The sequence below is a fragment of the Amphiprion ocellaris genome, chromosome 1 (genome assembly GCF_022539595.1).
Source record: "Amphiprion ocellaris isolate individual 3 ecotype Okinawa chromosome 1, ASM2253959v1, whole genome shotgun sequence".
NCBI lineage: Eukaryota > Metazoa > Chordata > Actinopteri > Pomacentridae > Amphiprion > Amphiprion ocellaris.
In genome coordinates, this window is record NC_072766.1 from 38919720 (window position 1) to 38938300 (window position 18581).

The 18581-nt window shown below is 38.1% G+C and overlaps 1 protein-coding gene across 1 annotated transcript in view; it reads left to right on the forward strand.

Moving 5' to 3' along the window:
* LOC111575341 (protein kinase C-binding protein NELL1) overlaps window positions 1-18581 on the forward strand; it is a 345892-nt gene that overhangs the window by 221085 nt on the left and 106226 nt on the right. Inside the window, exon 13 of the mRNA XM_055013217.1 lies at window positions 7145-7270. Within this exon, the coding sequence (XP_054869192.1) occupies window positions 7145-7270 (126 nt within the window). The remainder of the gene's footprint in view (window positions 1-7144; window positions 7271-18581) is intronic.

An 18581-nucleotide genomic window follows, 5' to 3' on the forward strand; every position in this document is an offset into this window, starting at 1 on the left:
AATAAGATATTCTCAGCAGCTTTGTTCAACCGGCAAGTTGGAATTCCTTTTCTGTGTCAGCTGATTTTGGCCATGGATCACAGACGTACAAATGGAATGATTTTATTACATGGAAACAGCTTCTTCTTCTTCTCCTTTACCCTGCTCGCCTTCTTCTTCTTCTTCTTCTTCTTCTTCTTCTTCTCCTTTACCCTTTTTACTTCCTTTTCCTTCTGCTTCCTATTTTTCTTATTATTCTTCGTATTCTTTTCCTGGTACTTCTTCTTCTCCTTTACCCTGATTACCTTCTTCCCATTCTTCTCCTGGTTCTCCTCTTTCTTCTTCTTCTCCATTCACCCTGATTACCTTCTTCTTCTCCTTTACCTTGTTTACCTTCTCTTCCTTCTTCTTCTTCCTATTCTTCCTGTTATTCTTCACATTCTTTTCCTGGTTCTTCTTCTTCTTCTTCTCCTTTACCCTGTTTACCTTTTTCTACTTCTCCTCTTCCTTCTTCTTCTTCCTATTCTAATTCTTCCCATTCTTCTCCTGGTTCTTCTTCTTCTTCTTCTTCTCTCAAAGCTTTAATAGCTGACCCAACATCAGAACCTGTTCAGAAAAGGTGTGTCCATTGTCCTTCAAAAAATATAAAACCATATCATGCTAGCGAAAAAACATTTTTTTACACAATGAAATATGTTTTAACAAAAGTTGCTTCTCTCATTAACCTTTTCTACTGCAATACTTCAAAATACATATAAAAATCTGTCAGTCTTTAACATGTTTCAGCTGTACATATGGTCACAGTGTTAAAGTAAAACTACAAGAAAACAATTTGACTCATAAACTCTAATAATGCATTCAGCATATCACAGTAGTTGTCATGTATGTGCTGTATGTGCTCAGAACGATGTTGGTGTTTCAGCTTCAGGCTTGAGGTACAGAAATTCCTCACAGAATGAGTAAGACGTCATTCCGTGAATAAGACATCAGTGTGCTAATTCTTTATGAGCAGAAGTAGGTATTTACTCATGAATTACTCAGTGCAGCTCAGTCAAAACTCAAATATTCAAGCAACTCCAAAAGTATAACATCTATATATTGAACATTATTGAATTTAACACATCTGAAAGAGAAATGAAAACACTGGAAAGTAGCAACAGTGGAGCTTTTTTACAGCACTCCAGAAGTCTAACCTTGAACAGAAGCCAAGTGATTTTTGGTTGTACGATGATAAAATATAATAAGATAATGCTGATATTGAAAGTACAGCACGAGCTTTGCAAATAATTTTGGCAGCTCCTTTGCTGCTAACACAATCTAAGGAAAGTTTTTGCATTGAACTGTAATCTAAACCCAAGACAAATGTCCTCAGGGAACAATATCTGGATCTCGATCTTAGGACAAAATTGATTGTGATCCTCTCAGGAAAAATCTGCAAGAAACCTGACCTCCAGTCTGTTGGTATAACTTTATTATTTGGAACGGTAGCACTGGTTTATATTATGTATTACTGCATTAATCACAATGATATAAGCAGTAACTGACCAACATAAGCAGACAGTTTTGTTTTTTTTAGTCCATTGTGTGCTAAAGAAAACTGCCGCTGTGCTTTTTAGTTTTGCAATTTCATACCTTTCAATCCATTGCAACCACTTGCTGTGCAGTGATTGAGATTTGCATATAGACATAATAATTTGTGTGAAAATACCTAATATAGGAAACCATTATTATTCTCACTCTGAAAATTAAACAACCAAAAAAAAACACAAAAAAACCCCCCCAAAACTGATTAGCTGTTTACACCAAGTGCATTACAAGAAAAGCAAATTAAACATCCTATCTGTGGTGTGTGTGCACACGGCTGCACGCTGAAAGCAACGCTAGGCGCCAAAGTCTCAATTATCGTGGTGTGTAATTGCTGGTTGAGATTAACTTCTGCGTACATGAAAATAGAGAGATACGAAGAACCGGGGAGAGGTGAGAGAGGAGAAGGAGATGCTGTTGGATGTGAAGAGGTGTTTTAGTAGAGATGAAGATCTGCTGAGACCAGGAATTAGATCTGTATCATTCGGAGGAAGCAGCTCCGGTTTAGTCGCTTCTCTCTTTACTTGTACACATGAATAAGTAATTAATGTTCTTGTTCTTGAGGGTAGGGTATGTTGCTGTTACTGACTGCTTTCCGAGTTCCGAGGCGTCTACAAATCCCTTCCTTTTTACAGATTTCGTATTCATTACAATTGTCCTTGTCCTCTTTAATACACAGTACTACTGGGATGCTGTATTGGATGCTGTTGATCAAATACCAACTCAAAATTTATCCATCTTTTAATATCATTCAGGAGAGATTTTTAGAGCTGCAGGGTTTGTCCTTGGCAGGATGATTCAAAATGCTGTTAGAATGCATTTTACCGAAATGTGTTTTATCTGTTTCACTGTGTGCAGGTTCTGATTAGGATAAGATATTTGTAGCCCGAGACGATCCTGTTTCAGAAATCATTTCAAAAACATCAACACACCTCTTTGCAAAGGTGGAGGACATCTAGAGGAATTTCTTTGCTTAACTTTATATAATAATTAGGCTGCAAACATTCATAGTACATGTTGCTGGTTTGATTTGTAAAAACTGAGTACAAAAAAGAAAACCTGAGTTTTTTAAGTCCTCTTAGAGCACCAACAGATTAAAAATTATAGTTTTTCCTCCATTTTTGCAGGATTTGGCTACTTACAGTTTTATAATGCTTCTGTAATTGTTTCTTATCTGTCCGGTTTAGACGCTGGCAGTTCAGCTGAAAAGTCAGTTTTTGCCTCACAGTTCAAAGGAACACAGCATTTTGTGTATTCTATCCAATGTGGTTATAGCCATCTTTTTTTTTGTTGGTGTTTTTTTTTTTAAATGAGACATGTAGAATAAAGTGATTTTAATGAACTATAAAGATTTTAAGCTTAGATTTAAGTATTTTCCTGACCAAATGGCGTGTCATGGATAGGTTAGGGACCTTAGAGAAGTTAAAAACCCTGTGATTTTTTTTTTTTTTTCAATTTTTACAGTTTCTGACTCTGATAAATGGTGTTTTTGGGCCAATTTTGTAACCATAACATGCCTTTCAAACATTCCAGCAGATTATGCTGATCAGAGGATTAAAGTATATCAATAAAGATTTTTTTTCACCTGAATGTATTTCATTTTTCTGTTTTCAGCACTGAAATCATATCCTGGATTTTTGCCTACCTCTTACACAAAATAAGCTGCGGGCTAGCATAGAAGCTAAAAAGTTCACACTCACTCATTGAGACGCTCACAAAGTTGGCTGTAAAGCCAGTAGGTTTTAGGGCTTTGTTACATGTTGATGCAAAGCGTTAAAAACTTGATAACCAGAAACCTGTCAGAGGTTGGCAGGACAAAAACATTGCAGAGAACCAGAAATGTGATTGAATCTGGGACATTTTTTGCAGACAGATGAGTAAATTTTGGCCAATACGTCATTCAAATAATGTACTCGAAATATTTTAAACTGTATCAATCAGTCTCACACTGAAAGATTGGATTAGATCAGATAAACTTAATTATCTGTCCCAAATGGTGACAGAAATTCTTCTTTAGACATGGCTAAAAGGCAGCTGGTACTACATACATGAAAACACATTCAACAAGAAACAAACAGGTGTGTGCATTGTTGATTTGTGTTTGTTCAAGAAGGTCATTGTTGGGGGGATGAAGGGGATGACTTTTTATAGATATTTTTTGGGCCAGTGGGACTTTGTGATGTCTGCCTGATGGCAGCAGCTGGAAAGAGTGATGGAGGAGGTGAGAGGGGTCCTCTATGATCACGGTGGCTTTCCTGATCACAGATCGATCGATGAAGAAAGGATTAGTGAGACTGCAGTGTCCCACAAGTCATCTGAGATTATCTCGCCTGTATCTGATTTCCAATCAGTCCTGGTGTCGCTCCATAGGTGTCAAACTTTTAAGAAACATGCAAACACATTCTGTCTGTCTCCACTGTCTGTCTCAAGAAGCAAAATTTTAGCAAACAGAACCCGTGTTTGAAGTCGAAAGTATCTCTAAATTCCATCCGTGTCTCATTCGGAGGCGGCAGCTTTATCCAGTGGGCTTCAAACAGACCAAAAAATTAGCCGCTCAAAGTGACTGATCAGCTGCAGTGTCTAAACCACACACACACACACACACACACACACACACACACACACACACACACACACACACACACACACACACACACACACACACACACACACACAATCTGGGCTTATTAGACTGAAGAAAATAAAGGAAGCAAGAGACAATATGTGCAGAAAGTTGTTCCCATTAACCTCTACAGTAAGAGGTGACTCAGATAGCAGACACACACATACAGACTAAACAATATGGAGGATCTCACCGAGGCACACAGTCGTTCTGCTTTTCTTTTTCTTTTTTTTGGTGATGATGAGCTGAAGTAAACACACACACACTCTCACTCATGCATACACATGCATGCAGAGAGTCCTATCCTGCCTTATTTTTAGCTGTTCCCCTACCCAGCCCTGACCTACATCACAGCATGAATAAAGCAGCAGCGAGATGAAGAAAGTGAGCTGAGGAGAGGAGAGGAGAGGGGGAGGGAGGAGAGGAGGAGAAGGAGGTCTGGAGTGAAGGGAGGGATGGGAGATGGTGAGAGAGAGAGAGAGAGAGAGTCACACTGGCAAATCCAGAAAAATGAATCCCCCCCCCGTGTGAAATGACAGTTCCAGTTCTGTCAGCAGAGCTCACCTGCAACAGTGCTCCCAGAGGAGGCTGCAGAGGGTGAATGCACACACACCAACACACACCAGCACACTTTCAGGTACACACAGGTAGGAAACGCCGGGGATCCAGGACCTTGGAACAACAGAGATTAAAAAAAAAAAAAAAAAAAAATCCCCATCATGCCTCAGACTTGACACTAGATGCTTTTCTCGCTTTAAATGAAAGCTGACAAAAGCAGCGAGCTCTCGACTTTGAATTATTGAGGCTGCGTGTCAGCGGCATCACAGGCCGGCTGTCATCACCCTTGAACAACGCTTTGGCGCCTTTCGCCAATGAAGGATAATCAAATGAGTGGCTTTCAGGGCGGAGTGGCACTTCAGGATGAGATGAAAATTGGATTCAGGTATTGTTTCGCAGCCTCAAAGCGCTCAAATAAGTTCTGTGTTTTTGATGTAGCAGATCAATGCTTTTTATGCTGAAGGCCGCCGTGGCTTTGTACGCTGGAATACACGATCCGTCTCTCTTTGACTGTGTAATTCAACACCCCTACTGTACAATCTCCAAGGATGAGCTTTAGCAAGAAAAAAAGAGAAAAAAAAAAAAAACTCTGGGTGTTGCATGTAAGTCAATTACATGTTTCATACACACTCATTCCGTTGTAAGGCGAAGGCATGAGCCGAACACCTCAAAGCTGGAATGCATTTATCCAAGGAGAGGATATGGAAATGCTCCCCTCGCTCTCTGCTTCCCGCTAAGAGGAGCATGCAGAGTCCCTTAAGTGGTGGAAAAGGAATGTTAGCCTCAGGAAACTGGTTCTCTGCTGCTTACATCCGCATAAATACTCCGTACTGTACAAATACACGCATACACATTTACAAATTTAGGCCCTTCTGCATAACACCTCCCCTGTGTGTCTGCAGTCCCATTTCATCAGTAGTCATGCAGCTCGGCTAATGCCTCCCTGAGCTCGCTGTTTTAATGCTCATACAATGTCTTTCAAGCTACATTAGCAATGGAGAGTCTGTGTATGAAGAGGAGATGTAATGTATCATGATATTAGTAGTGCATTATGGCTGTCAGGGCAGACGCTGCTCTCCTCTCTCCTCCTCACTTAATATGTCCTTATCGCATCAACCTTTTCTTTCACTTCTCCTTCTCCTCTTTGTGTGCTTTTTTTCCCCACAGTCTCTTTGCATTTCTTTATTCTTGCCCTTTTTCTCCTTTGTGCCCTTAATTTTCTTTAGCCAGTGTGCTTGCGATGGTTTTCTATTCCTCTAATTAACCCTCTGAGGTCCAGAACCCACCTGCAGGTTAGAAAGGGCGTCTTATCTTTAAAGAAAATTCCAAAATTGCAACATTTATCATAGCCAGAAATGTAATTGTTGCTTAAATCTGAGCTTAAACTTGTATATTTAATCAAAAAATCACTCTTTTGCTGTCTCTGTGTTGAATTCACCAAAAACTAATCATTTATACAAACCAGGTTATGTATAAAACTAACATTTGTCACTCAGGGCAACCAGGAAGTCATTTGCTTAGCTTAGCTTCAACCAGCAGTCACATGACAAAAATTTTCTGACTTTTTAGCTGAACTGCAGGCTGTGTTTACACAGAGCAGATAGTACAATGTATGTTTTCCTCATTTCTCATGTCAAAATTCACCAAAAAAATATCATTTGCACAAACCTGAATCTGTAAAAACAAAAGTTTTAGTGCTCTTTGATGCAACTGTGAAATTATTATTGACTCAGTTGCAACCAGCAGTCAAAAATTCTGCATTTTTTAGGCTAAACTGGCCCAAACAGTAGCTACAAGCAATGCTGAAACAAATTAAAACATATAATCAGTAAAATATGTGCAATGCAATATACAATACTATATATGTAATCATTTCCCAGTATTTGAAACAGCCAGGATCCCTTGGAAATCTTTTTTTTTCTATTTAAAAAAAAAAGTTCAAACAAATTCAATTTTTTTTCTTTTCTGCTGATTTGTGGCTTTGTAACTGCATCATACGAGACAAAGGACATTTTGAGTTCTCTCTACTTCTATCCACTGTTGTGCAGTTTCCATAGAGGTGAAGGATTTTATATTGCAGTGAAAATAAGCTGACATTCAGTAAAAATGTGACAGAAGCTCAGATGTTAAAGTGGTACAAAACTCCTTTAAAAGGCTGCCTTGTTTGTCTGTGAGGTTGATCAGTGGATTTGTAGGACCAGCTCTGGTTGTGCAGCTATAATTAATAGCTGTAAGCAACAAAGGAACGCCCGGAGACCCTGCTTTGTTAACGTGATTAAAGCATCATTGATGAAGCAGTTTTGTGAGCTCGGTTCACGAGTCGCCTGAGGAGTCGGTGTGTGTCTTTAAAGAACTGTCGGGGAGTTATTAATGCACTGTATCTGCTCTGTTTGTCCTCAGATATTGATGAGTGCGCCACACAGATGCACTACTGCCAGTCCAACACAGTGTGTGTCAACCTGCCCGGCAGCCATCGCTGTGACTGTCTGCCCGGCTTCATCAGAGTGGATGAATACTCCTGCACCGGTACGTCTGCATGCACGCTAACACCTCACTGAAAAAGATGATTGATATACTACCTGCTTTATGCCAGGGGTGTCAAACATACGGCCTGTGGGCCAAATCCGGCCCAGCAGAGGGTCAAATCCGGCCCACGGGATGACTTTGCAAACTGTAAAAAATTATAGTGGCGAAAATGAATACTTACTGTGAAAATATTTAAAGATATGGAACATTGTGCAATATAATATCAGTCAACTGATTCAATACAAAAGAGTTTGGTTTGGTGGAACTTAATCGTTCATGCACTGCCACAACTTTCATGTTTTTTATGTATACATTTTATACATTTACATGGCAGGGGAATAACTTAACCTTTTTCTTTAATAGTTCCCTCTTTAGTTGGAATCCTCTCTAGATGTTGACAAGTTGTTTCAGTCACAAAGTAAAATACTAGATCGTTCAGTTCCAGACACCTGAGACTAAATGTTTGTGCCTTTGCAGGCAAGCCGTGATCTGTAAGTTGTAATGTGTAAATGATAAACTGAAGCATCATAATGTTGAAATTTCAGGTTGTTCATAATGTTTTGTAAAACGATAATTAAATGTGAACATTTTCAGAATGTTTTTTTTCTTTCTTTTTTTTTTTTTGCACGAAAACAAAGGGAGTTGTGGTTATTTCTAGGTTTATATGCTCTGCTTCTACTGGCGTGGCCCACTTGTGATTACTGCATGTGGCCCCTGAACCAAAATGACTTTGGCACCTCTGTTTTAAGCTTTTTTTTTAAAATTAGGATTCAAGAAAGGAAAGGAGATTTGTGTTTGTACTGTTAGTAGATAATGAGCTAGCTTTATAACTTTGCTTGTTAGCCTCAGATCTGTAGTTGTGGTAAAAAAAAACAACTAACTTTTTGGCCTGGTTAACATGTCTATATGGTGTTTTTTTTACTTGTGAGAAAGACATATCATCAGCAAAATAGGCAGTCAACATCATGGCTGTGCATTTTTACCGTGTACCTATTAAAATCTCCAAAACTTGGACTCAGACTTTCAGAAATTCGTACGTGACAAACCCCAGAATCCAATCCAGTTTGCAGTATTTGGTTTTCTCTGTCATTATCCTTCTTCAGAATCTGTTTCTGGTTTGAATATTTATATGTGAATCACTCCTGTGCAGCGTAGTTTTACAGTGTTGTAGGTGAGCTGGTGTGCTCGAGCTGCAGTTAATGGGAAGGAGTGCTTTTACAGGCATTCATAGATCTGCCCATTCTAGACGTAGCAGCAGTATAAAGTTACATCTGAAATATTCCCTTTCAGGCAGAAAGGGAATATTTTAATGTGGAAAAAAATCATAAAACTTGTGACAAGTTTTTAGTGTTTAAATCAGTGACTGTGGAGGGATTTTAAGCTTCTTTTCTGCAAAGCTTGAAGTAATTTTAATCAGCTGAATTGAAAGAAGGGGCGATCTGGTGTTATGTGTAACCACACTGCAGCCCAGTTTCCCAGTGGCTAGTGAGCTGGAAAATTTCTCTTGAACGCTGGTGAGTGTTTATAAGTGGTTACGCCTCCCCGACTCCCCCTCTGTCCCTTCATTACTGTGGTGCTCTGACAGACTTTTAACCTCACCAGCAGCAGTGTCGCTTGTTCTGTTGACCACTAGACTGAAATGTTGAATTGATTGCTGTGAAATTTAGTGCAGAGATTCAGCCTGGAGTTAAATGTCAGAAATTAATTCATTTAGCACCTCGCAGCAGATTGCCATTTGGATTAAATGTCTCGGCAACTCATGGATGGATTTTAGTGAAATATGCCTCCTGATGTTGTTGTGATTTTGAGGTATAATTTTTTTTTGTTTTATGACTAGAAACCTGCAAAACTAATGACATTCATTCCAAATATATCTGTATTATGTGTTGAGTGCAAATTAGAATACACAATATGCTAAACATTGCGTGATAAACAGTCATTATAACATTGTCATACGAGCATTCAGCCTGATATAAGCATTTAGCTAAATTCTATAAAACCAAGAAACCCTAGGGACATTTAAAAACCATATTATCTTTAAAACAAAAGGGCCAAAATGACATAATTTATCAGAGCCTCACATTGTAAAAACAGAAAGACTAATCAGATTTCCAAACTTCTGATGTTCCTTGAACTATACATCTGTGACATGTCATTCTGTTGGAAAATTTGACCAAATCTGAGCTCAAAATTGATTCTATATTAGTTTAACTCTAGAAAACAAGCAAAACAAACAAACAAACAAAAAAAACATGTTGTCTTTAAGTACAACCACAAAATGACACAATTTATCAAATCCATACACTGTAAAAAAAAACTGAAAAATGAATCAGATTTCCAAACGTCTGACTGTTCTTTAACTGGTCATCTGTGACGTCATTCTGTTTGAACATTTTGAAACAAATCTGAGCTTGAAATTGATTGTGTATTACCTCAACTCTGTAAACAAACAAAAAATACCAGTGAAATTTAAAACACGTTTTTTTAATAAAACAACGACAACAGAAAAATGACATATTTTATCAAAGCCATACACTGTATAAACAGGAAAATGAATCAGATTTCTGAACTTCTGATTGTCCTTGAACTACTCATCTGTGAAATGTCATTCTGTCAGAACATTTTCAACAAATCTGAGCTTAAAATTGTTTTTATATTTGATAAAAGATAACGTTATTGTACATGTCTTGTTTAAAAATATGTTAAAAATAAACAATTTCCATTACATGTAGAGCCACATTTTTTACTCTGTGCTGATAACACTTGCAGTCTTTCAAAAAAGAAATGTTTAAAATGTTGAGTCCAGGTGTAAAATAAATTATCAAAGAAATTCAACTCATTTTTTTCTCTTTTCCATATGATTCATGGCATCATAACTTTATCACTCTGCACAGAAGACATTTTTGACTTCTCTGCCTCTAGTCATTACTGTGCTGTTTCCGTAGAGATGCAGGACTTTATATTGCAGTGAAAAATGAGCCCACAGTGAGTAAAACTCTGACAGGTACAAAACAAGCCCAGAAACTGCAAAATGCCCAAGTACCATATCACAAAACCTCTAGCATGTCTGTAAACTCTCCAGATATGGCACAAAGACAGAATGTGGTAGAAGTAACTCTGTACTTACATGAATAAGGAAGTACCCATTGATGAGCTGAGTAAGAGGATGAATCAGTAAAACGATTAAACTTGAGTCGGATTGCAAAACGTTTCCTCTCTTTGTCAGTTTTACCCCTGAGTAATTTCCCCGCTGTTTTCGCTGTGACTCCTGCTAGTGTGCAGTGATTCCTAAATGTGCTGTAAAATCCAAGCCTCTGTCAACTGGCAGCCACGCGGCTCTGCAACTGTGAGGCTGAAAGTTTAATTTTATTATCTGAAGTTTTACGAATGCAAACTGATGAATGCCCCGGCGTCTGTTGTTTTTAAAGCCCGGGAGAATCAGCGTCTGATGGAACCAGTGATTGCAGCCACTCATTTTTGAAATAATAAAACGCCTTGCCGTTGTTTTCTCTCTGACCTTCTTAGTATTGAATGTCAGGGAAAAGTATGGAAGCAGCTTCACCAGAATATTTACCTACTCATAACGAGGCAATGCAAATATTCAGCCTAAATTTATCTCGGTGGATCTATTTCTCAACACTGCTGTAGCTGGTTTGAAATGTTTTTCCTTCTGCAGGGGGTTTGGAGCGGCACATTTTCTCCAGAGTAAATAGAATGTGCTCGCTTTGCTGCTCGGTGTTTCTCTGGAGAAGTGTTCTTTAATTAGCTCACAGTTGGCAGCCATGCAGGGACGGGGATCCATGGACAATCAATCCATTTTGCAGCTTGTAAACTGTCCTGGCTGCTGACTGGGAGCCCAAGGAGCTGCTCTCTACATCTGCTGGGAGAGATAAATCTTCTCCTCCAGGGTGTCACATCCTCTGTGTGAATGTAAAGCAGAGCTAGCGTTCGTAGCGCGGCGAGGCCGACCGCTCATATTTCATGACGTTAACACGATTGCACATTAGCTCTCGTAATTGGTTGCTTGTGCAGAAATCTGTATTGTTGTTTCTCATTGTCTCTGCGTCTGGAAAGGTGTTTGGTAATGATAATGTTGGCAGTGCATTAAGGAGGACACACATAGAGAACACACAGACGGAATACCAGCTTCTGCTTTCCCTACATGGCTTCTCATTCCATCAAGCAATTAGCGCTAAGAAAGCTAAGTTCTTTTAGTTGTAGATTTAAGAGTTGTGGATCCTTTTTTGAATTGGTGTTGCTATAATCCCAGGAAATAAAGAAAAAACATTCATATTTTTGAAAAATTAGAGCCATAGTAGTTGTAAGTGATGAAAATTTTCCATCTATGCCACCAACTATGGCTGTCAGATGAATGTAGTGAAATAAAAAGTTCAGTATTACCTCCAGAAATAATGTAGTAGTATTAACTCCAAACACTTGGTGAACGTTTTTTTTGCTCGTCACATTTTGACTCATTTTTCACTGCAACATAAAATCTTGCACCTTTATGGAAATAGCACAGCCATGATTACATAAATTATTAGTGCAGTACACCACAGTTAAAAATCCATAAATCCTAAAAAAAATAATGAAAAGTTTAATTTATTTGATCATTTATTTTTGCAAAAATGTGATCAAATAAAATAAAAATACACAGAATCAATATGTGCAACATTTTTTCCAAGTTCCCACAACTGCTGGCAATACTGACAAACAAAATACTGGCTTGATATAGCATAGATGTTTGTTTTTAGTTCCATTTTTAATTTGGTTCCATACTTGTCTTCCATCTGCCTGAGCCTGTTTTTCAGGTAAGTTTAGCAACCAAACAGTTGCTGAGTTTTTAACATGTGACCATTGGTTGCAGTTGAGTCACTAATAACTTGACAGTTGCATCAGAGACCACAATTTTTTTTTTGATTTTATCAGTATATTGTTGATGTGCAAATGGTTCATTTTTGCTTTTTTAAAAAAATGAGCTGAGTACACAAGAAGTTGGTTTTGATAAAATAGCACAATTTTGAGCTTAATCTTTGGGTAATTTCCCAACAGAACAGCTCGCTACACATGATTATTGCTGGATTTTTGTCATGTGGCTGTTAGCTGCAGTTGAGTTATTAATAGGATCACAGTTGTATCGAGGACTGCAGATTTTTTTGTTTTTTATAGTCTTTGGTTGGTGCAAATGGTTTATTTTTTGGTGAATTTTTAAATGAGACAAATCCAAAAAAGTGTTTTAGATAAAATTTCACGATTTCAAAGTTAAACTTTGGATAATTTCCCCAACAGAACAGCACGCTACACATGATTTTTGCAGAATTTTTGTCACATAACCGTTGGTTGCAGATGAGTCATTAATAGGATTACAGTTGTATTGAGGACTGCAGAATTTCTTGGTTTTTCTTGTTTGTTTTTTTTACAGACTTTGGTTTGTGAAAATGGTTTATTTTTGGTGAATTTTTAAAAGAGACAAGTGCACAAGAAATGATTTTGATAAAATATCATGATTTTACACTGAAACTTTGTGTAATTTTCCCCAACAGAACAGCATACTACACATGACTGTTGCAAAATTGTTGTCTTGTAACCACTGGTTGCAGTTGAGTTGCTAATGATTCCACAGTTGAATCAGGGAATGCAGATTATTTATTAATTTATTTTATTTTATTTTAACAGACTTTGGTTTGTGGAAATGGTTAATTTCTGGATAATTTTTAAATGGGACAACTACAAAAAACAGATTTTGATGAAAAGTTACAATTTTAAGCGGGTTAGCAACAGCACATTACACATTATTAGTTCAAGGACCATCAGAAAGTTTTTAAAAAATCCTACTATTTTAACAGTTTAGCACAGTTTTAGCAGTTTAATTGTGATTGTGATTTTTATTAATGACATGCTTTTCCAACCCCTCCTCTGGGGGGTTCAGTAGCATGAAATGGCACTTGCATATAAAAACATAGCCCCTGTTGAATTCTATTGTTTGGATTTTTGTAATGTTTTTAATGGGAACACACTGTACAACACAGGTTCTTATTGTTCTGTGTAGCTATGCAGGGTTCTCTGACGTCACATGTTTAAATCTGAATCGTGACAATCAAGCAGAACTGAGATAAAACAGATACTGCAGGAAAAAGTGTGTTTAACAATGTGCTTGTTCCTGACTTTTTTCTTCAGTGTGTGTGTGTCTCTGCGGACACCAGGCAGCTCTTACCTCCATCCACCCACCAACTTAGTTTACATCGCTGTCGGCACCAAACTCTCCATGTTACAATGTGAGCAGCTCCTTCCTCAAAGGGATAATAGCTGCAGCGCTTTTCAGCCAACATGCTTCACCTTTTTGCTTTGGACTCTTTCAGCCTCATCAGCCTCTCTCTCTCTCTCTCTCTGCTGCCTGGCAGAGGAGGCCTGTCCTTCGTGAAGACAGAACCCTGTAAACAATAGGGGGCTGCAGTAATTGTGGTTCCACTTGATTTCACCTCTGTGGAAGCAGGCAAGCAGCTCTGTGGAAAACAGAGGATGAACGTAGAGGAAGCAGAGAGGTGGCTGAAAGTGCGAGCTCATGTTTAAATGTGCAAAATACCATTTGGTGTCCCCATGCAAAGGACATTTGATGTGAAACTGATTAATTAGTAATATTTAGTGTTTCACTTTGCATTTCCCAGATGTCACCTGTCAATCAAATCATATTCAGCAACCAAATATTTTTTTTCACGACTATTTTTATGGTTTAGTCACTAATAGTATCACAATTTCATCGAGAACCACAGATTTTTTCTATTTTTTGCAGGCTTTGGTTTGTGCAAGCAGTTTATTTTAGGTGATTTTTTTAAAAATAAGACATGCAGAATAAAGGTATTTTGATGAACTATCATGATTTTAAACTTAAAATCTCGTTAATTTTCCCAACAAAACAGCACATTACACATGATTAGTTCAATAAACATCAGAAAGGTAACTATCTGATTGTTTTTTTCAGTTTTTATAGTTTCTTCCTCTGATAAATAATGTAGTTTTGGTGATTTTTTAAAATCATTTTTATAAAAAGACATACTTTAATCTGCTTATGTTTAAATGTTCAAAATGGCATTTGGTGTCCTCATTCCAAAGAAATTTGATGTGGAAATGATTAATTAGTAAATAGTAGTTGCTCTTATCTTTGGAGTTCAGTGCTTCAGTCTGCATTTCCCACATGTCACCTGTCAATCGAACTATATTCAGCAGCCATTTTTTTTTCACATTGCCATTGTTTGCAGTTTAGTCACTAATAGTGTCACAATTACATCTTTTTTTAAAAAATATTTTTTACAGACTTTGGTTTGTGCAAATGGTTGATTAAAGATGATTTTTTTTAAAAAGACATGTAGAATAAAGTGACTTTGATGAAATATCACAACTTTAACCTTAAAATCTGGTCAATTTTCCCAACAAAACAGCACGTTAAACATGCTTAGTTCAAAGACCATCAGAAAGGTAAAAATCTGTTTTTTTTACTGTTTCTTGCTCTGATAAATGATGCAATTTTTTTCTTTTTTCTTAACAGCATACTTTTTGTTAGTTCTTCTTATCTTTGGAGCTCAGTGCTTCACTCTGCATTACCCAGATATGACCTGTCAATTTAAGTTTTATATGGCTACTCTTCATTCCTTTCGATTTTCTCCTGGGGGTTCAGGACCCCTGCTAACCCTCCTACTCATTGTGCAATATGTGCAGTTTTTCTGTCCTCTTGCACAAACAGACCCTGGATTTGCTGTGTGTGTTTTTCTGTAGCATATAAGGACAAAATGTAAGTTAAACCCAAAATTTGACTGTAAAAGTTTGTGTCCACTGGGCACTTCCTTGCTCTGCCTTGTTTTCAGTCCAGCCTCTGACTTTCTTTATATGTTTTCCAAACCTTTCATCACTGTTCATGCAAACAAACCCAGTTTTTCTTCAGTTAATTAGCAAAACTGTTAATCACAACGTGAATTGTTTTGCGTTTCCCGGTGCAGCTCTAATTGTGATCCCTCTGAGGCTACATTATGCTATTTTCTATGTTGTTTTAGGTGAACAGAAACGTAGTAATTACTGCCAAACAAATCTAAAACCTGTCTGAAACTCTGAAATGCCCAGGAAATTTCAAGCTTGACTTGTTTTGTTGTTAGTGTGCTGTTTATGTACTGGTATAATAAAGAGTAAGCCCACCGGCCCTGTCGAAAAGAAAAAGAAAAAGTCTTTGAATCAAACATAACCTATGTGATCTTTAGAAGTGAACATTATCTGAAATATATCCTAATAAATAACCTGAGAAATGTGGAATTAATAAGTTTGAACTTCACAAATACATGAGCAGATGGATAATTAACATCTTGTTTCTCAAGTAAAGAAGCAGTGAAACTACCATGTTTCAGTCTACTGCCAACAGATCTGTTCAATACTTTATTCCAGGTTCCAATCTTGGATTCTGAGTTTCACTGAAAGTTGGAAGTCATCAAATTGTTCTGCCCCTCCGGAGTTTGTTTCTTGCACGAATCAGTTTCCCTGTCTTTAGTGTCTCCTCCTGTCTCAGTTTAATGTTGTGGGACTTCAGGTTTGAGCTGTGGAAGCATTTTCAAGCCACAAATAAAGTTGTAGAGCAGCAGTAAAACTGACAATAACAAGAATAATCTTTATGTATAGGACACCTTTCCGAACTCAAGTAGCAAAGTGCACCACGAGGCAGCAAAATAAAGCAGACCAGTGATAAAATCATTGCATTTTAAAACCAATATGGTGTCAGGAACTGTGAGAACATTTGTCGAGGAAATAAAAAGAATTCAAACGAGACGGTAAATCAAACAAAATCGGGAAAGGTGCTCAGACAAAAGTAAAAAAAAAGCGTTAAAGAAGAGACTTAACAGATGTGACTGAGCCTCAGGGTTCCTGACTGCAAACGCTGTATCTCCTTTAGTTTTCAGCCGGGCCTCTGGAACAGACTAAAGATCTGTCTGAGGATCTCAAAGAGCATTTTGGTGCATATGGTATTATGGGTTCAGAGATATAGCCATAAAGACCATGAAAGACTTGAAAAGTGATCAGTAAAATGTTAAAATGTGTCCTCAAATATGCAGGGAGCCAGAATAAAGAGGCTGAATAGAAGTGATGTCTTCAGACTCACTAAAGGGTTAATAACTTGGTTGATTGATTTATTGATTGATTGATTAATAACGAACTTACTTAGTGGTCTTTCCTTTGATAGGTTGGTATGCTTGATGAGAATGTCACGTCTTTCCACTGATTCATGCTGTGTTGCATGAAAGGAGCTCCTACATTTAGTGCAGAGAGTGCATTTAAATGTCCACAGATATGAGTAGGTGGTGGGTTCACTCTCAATTAACATGACATGGAGCTGCAATGTTCCACTGAGTTTTGGTTTCAGTTTTAGCACCCAAACAGCTCTCCTTAGAAGTCTAAATCTTAGAGTTTAAGAAGCGACTAAACTGTCTTTTGTGCTTTTGGCCTCCACTACATGGCTGATTATGATACTTTAGTGTCTGCATGTGAGATCGAATTGCTCAGACTGTTCAGCAACAGTAGTTTTCTTCTCAATTTCTGTGGTTGACATTTTCATTCAGAAGGTACAGGCATCAGAAAATTTCCGGCCACTACTGAAACACCTCCAAATGTGATGGGAATTATCAGAAGATGTTTCCTTTACCACTGAAGCGATAAGCCTTCCTTGCTGTAGTCTCCTGAGACCTGAGCTTTTGTTTGGTGTGCATTAAATTTTTCCTAGCTTTTTGGGATTTGTAGGGCCTGATAAATGCATAAACTAAGAACTGCTTTTGAACAGGAAGTCGTTTTTGAAAAAAAAATGATGTCTTCATATGAGGACAATGGTTTTATTTACTGTATGATATAATAAATTCCCCAGTGTGTAACACTGTTTAAAACTGTATATTTTAATGCCTGAACTTGGCAGTACATAAACAAAATGCAAACAGTGCAACATTTGTTAAACTTTTTGTGACTTTTTTCAATTTTTCTTGCTCCATCCTACAACTAGGAACTCGTTGTTGATTCTCCTTAGCTCCTGGGTGAAACAGGAAATCTGAAAAAACTAGTGGGCCAGTGCGAGGCAGTGACACATGCAAAAATCTTTCACTTGAAACTAAGAACTATGACTACAAATGTCCTTTAGGTCTATAGGAACAGTCAGTCATACTTACTGGCTTGTATGAAATGCTGAATAACCGTTGCGTTCAGTTTGCAAGCAAATGGCAGCATTTCTCTCTACAAAGCATTGGGTTTTTCAGGTTGACCATCTCTGGAAGATGTACAGCAGAAGTTGTGTGGACTGAGTCATGGGGTACTTGAGTGATCTAAGGTTTTTGCCTTGTTGTGGAGGGTGTGCCTTCACCTTCTCAAATAAGAGTCCCAGTGTCCTCAAACAAGTACTTCTTAGTTAATCGTAGCTTCTTACTATTGCTAAAATCTGTCAAATTTGCATGTCATATTAAACTACAAGTGCTATTAAGCATAAATAAACAAGTTTTGTACCTTATCCACTTTTATCTTGGGGTCAGGTGATATGGCAGGCATCTTCTTGTGCTTTTGCCACCACTAGAGGACACAGAAAAGTGTCTTCTAACGAGGACAACAGGTCCCAGTTAAGCATAATGAAGTATAAAGTGTAGCAAACCCAAAATGTAGTGACTGCAGGGTCGTAGGATAGGATGAATGCACATAGAGGGACATTCATAAAGGAGATAATTATCCATCCATCCATCCATTATCTATACGCTTAACCCTTTGATGGGTTAAGAGATTCCCATTTTCCATTGACTATGGGTCACTTTGGACCCATGTTGTGCCTCAAAGGGTTAATCCTCATTAGGGTCGCAGGGTGGCTGAAGTCTATCTATCCCAGCTGACTCAGGCGAAGGCAGGGAACACCCTGGACACGTCACCAGTCTATCACAGGACTACATATAGAGACAAACGATCACACTCACATTCACACCTACGGACAATTTAGAGTTACCAATTAACCTGAGCATGTTTTTGGACTGTGGGAATACCTGGTGAAAACCCACAGGGAGAACATGCAAACTCCATGCAGAAAGATCCCGGGAAGGCGAGGACAATGACCGGGGATCTTCTAGCTACAAGGCGACAGTGCTAACCACCACGCCACTGTGCAGCCTTGGTCAAGAACAGAAAGGTGAAATATTGTTTTGGCTCCAGTTTGCTACAGTGCATATTGCTGTCCTTACAGGGCTGGAACACTTTCCCTGTGGAGGGTCACCGTATGTGTTGCTGGCTAATAGTGTTCAGCCTGCAGGTTACGGTA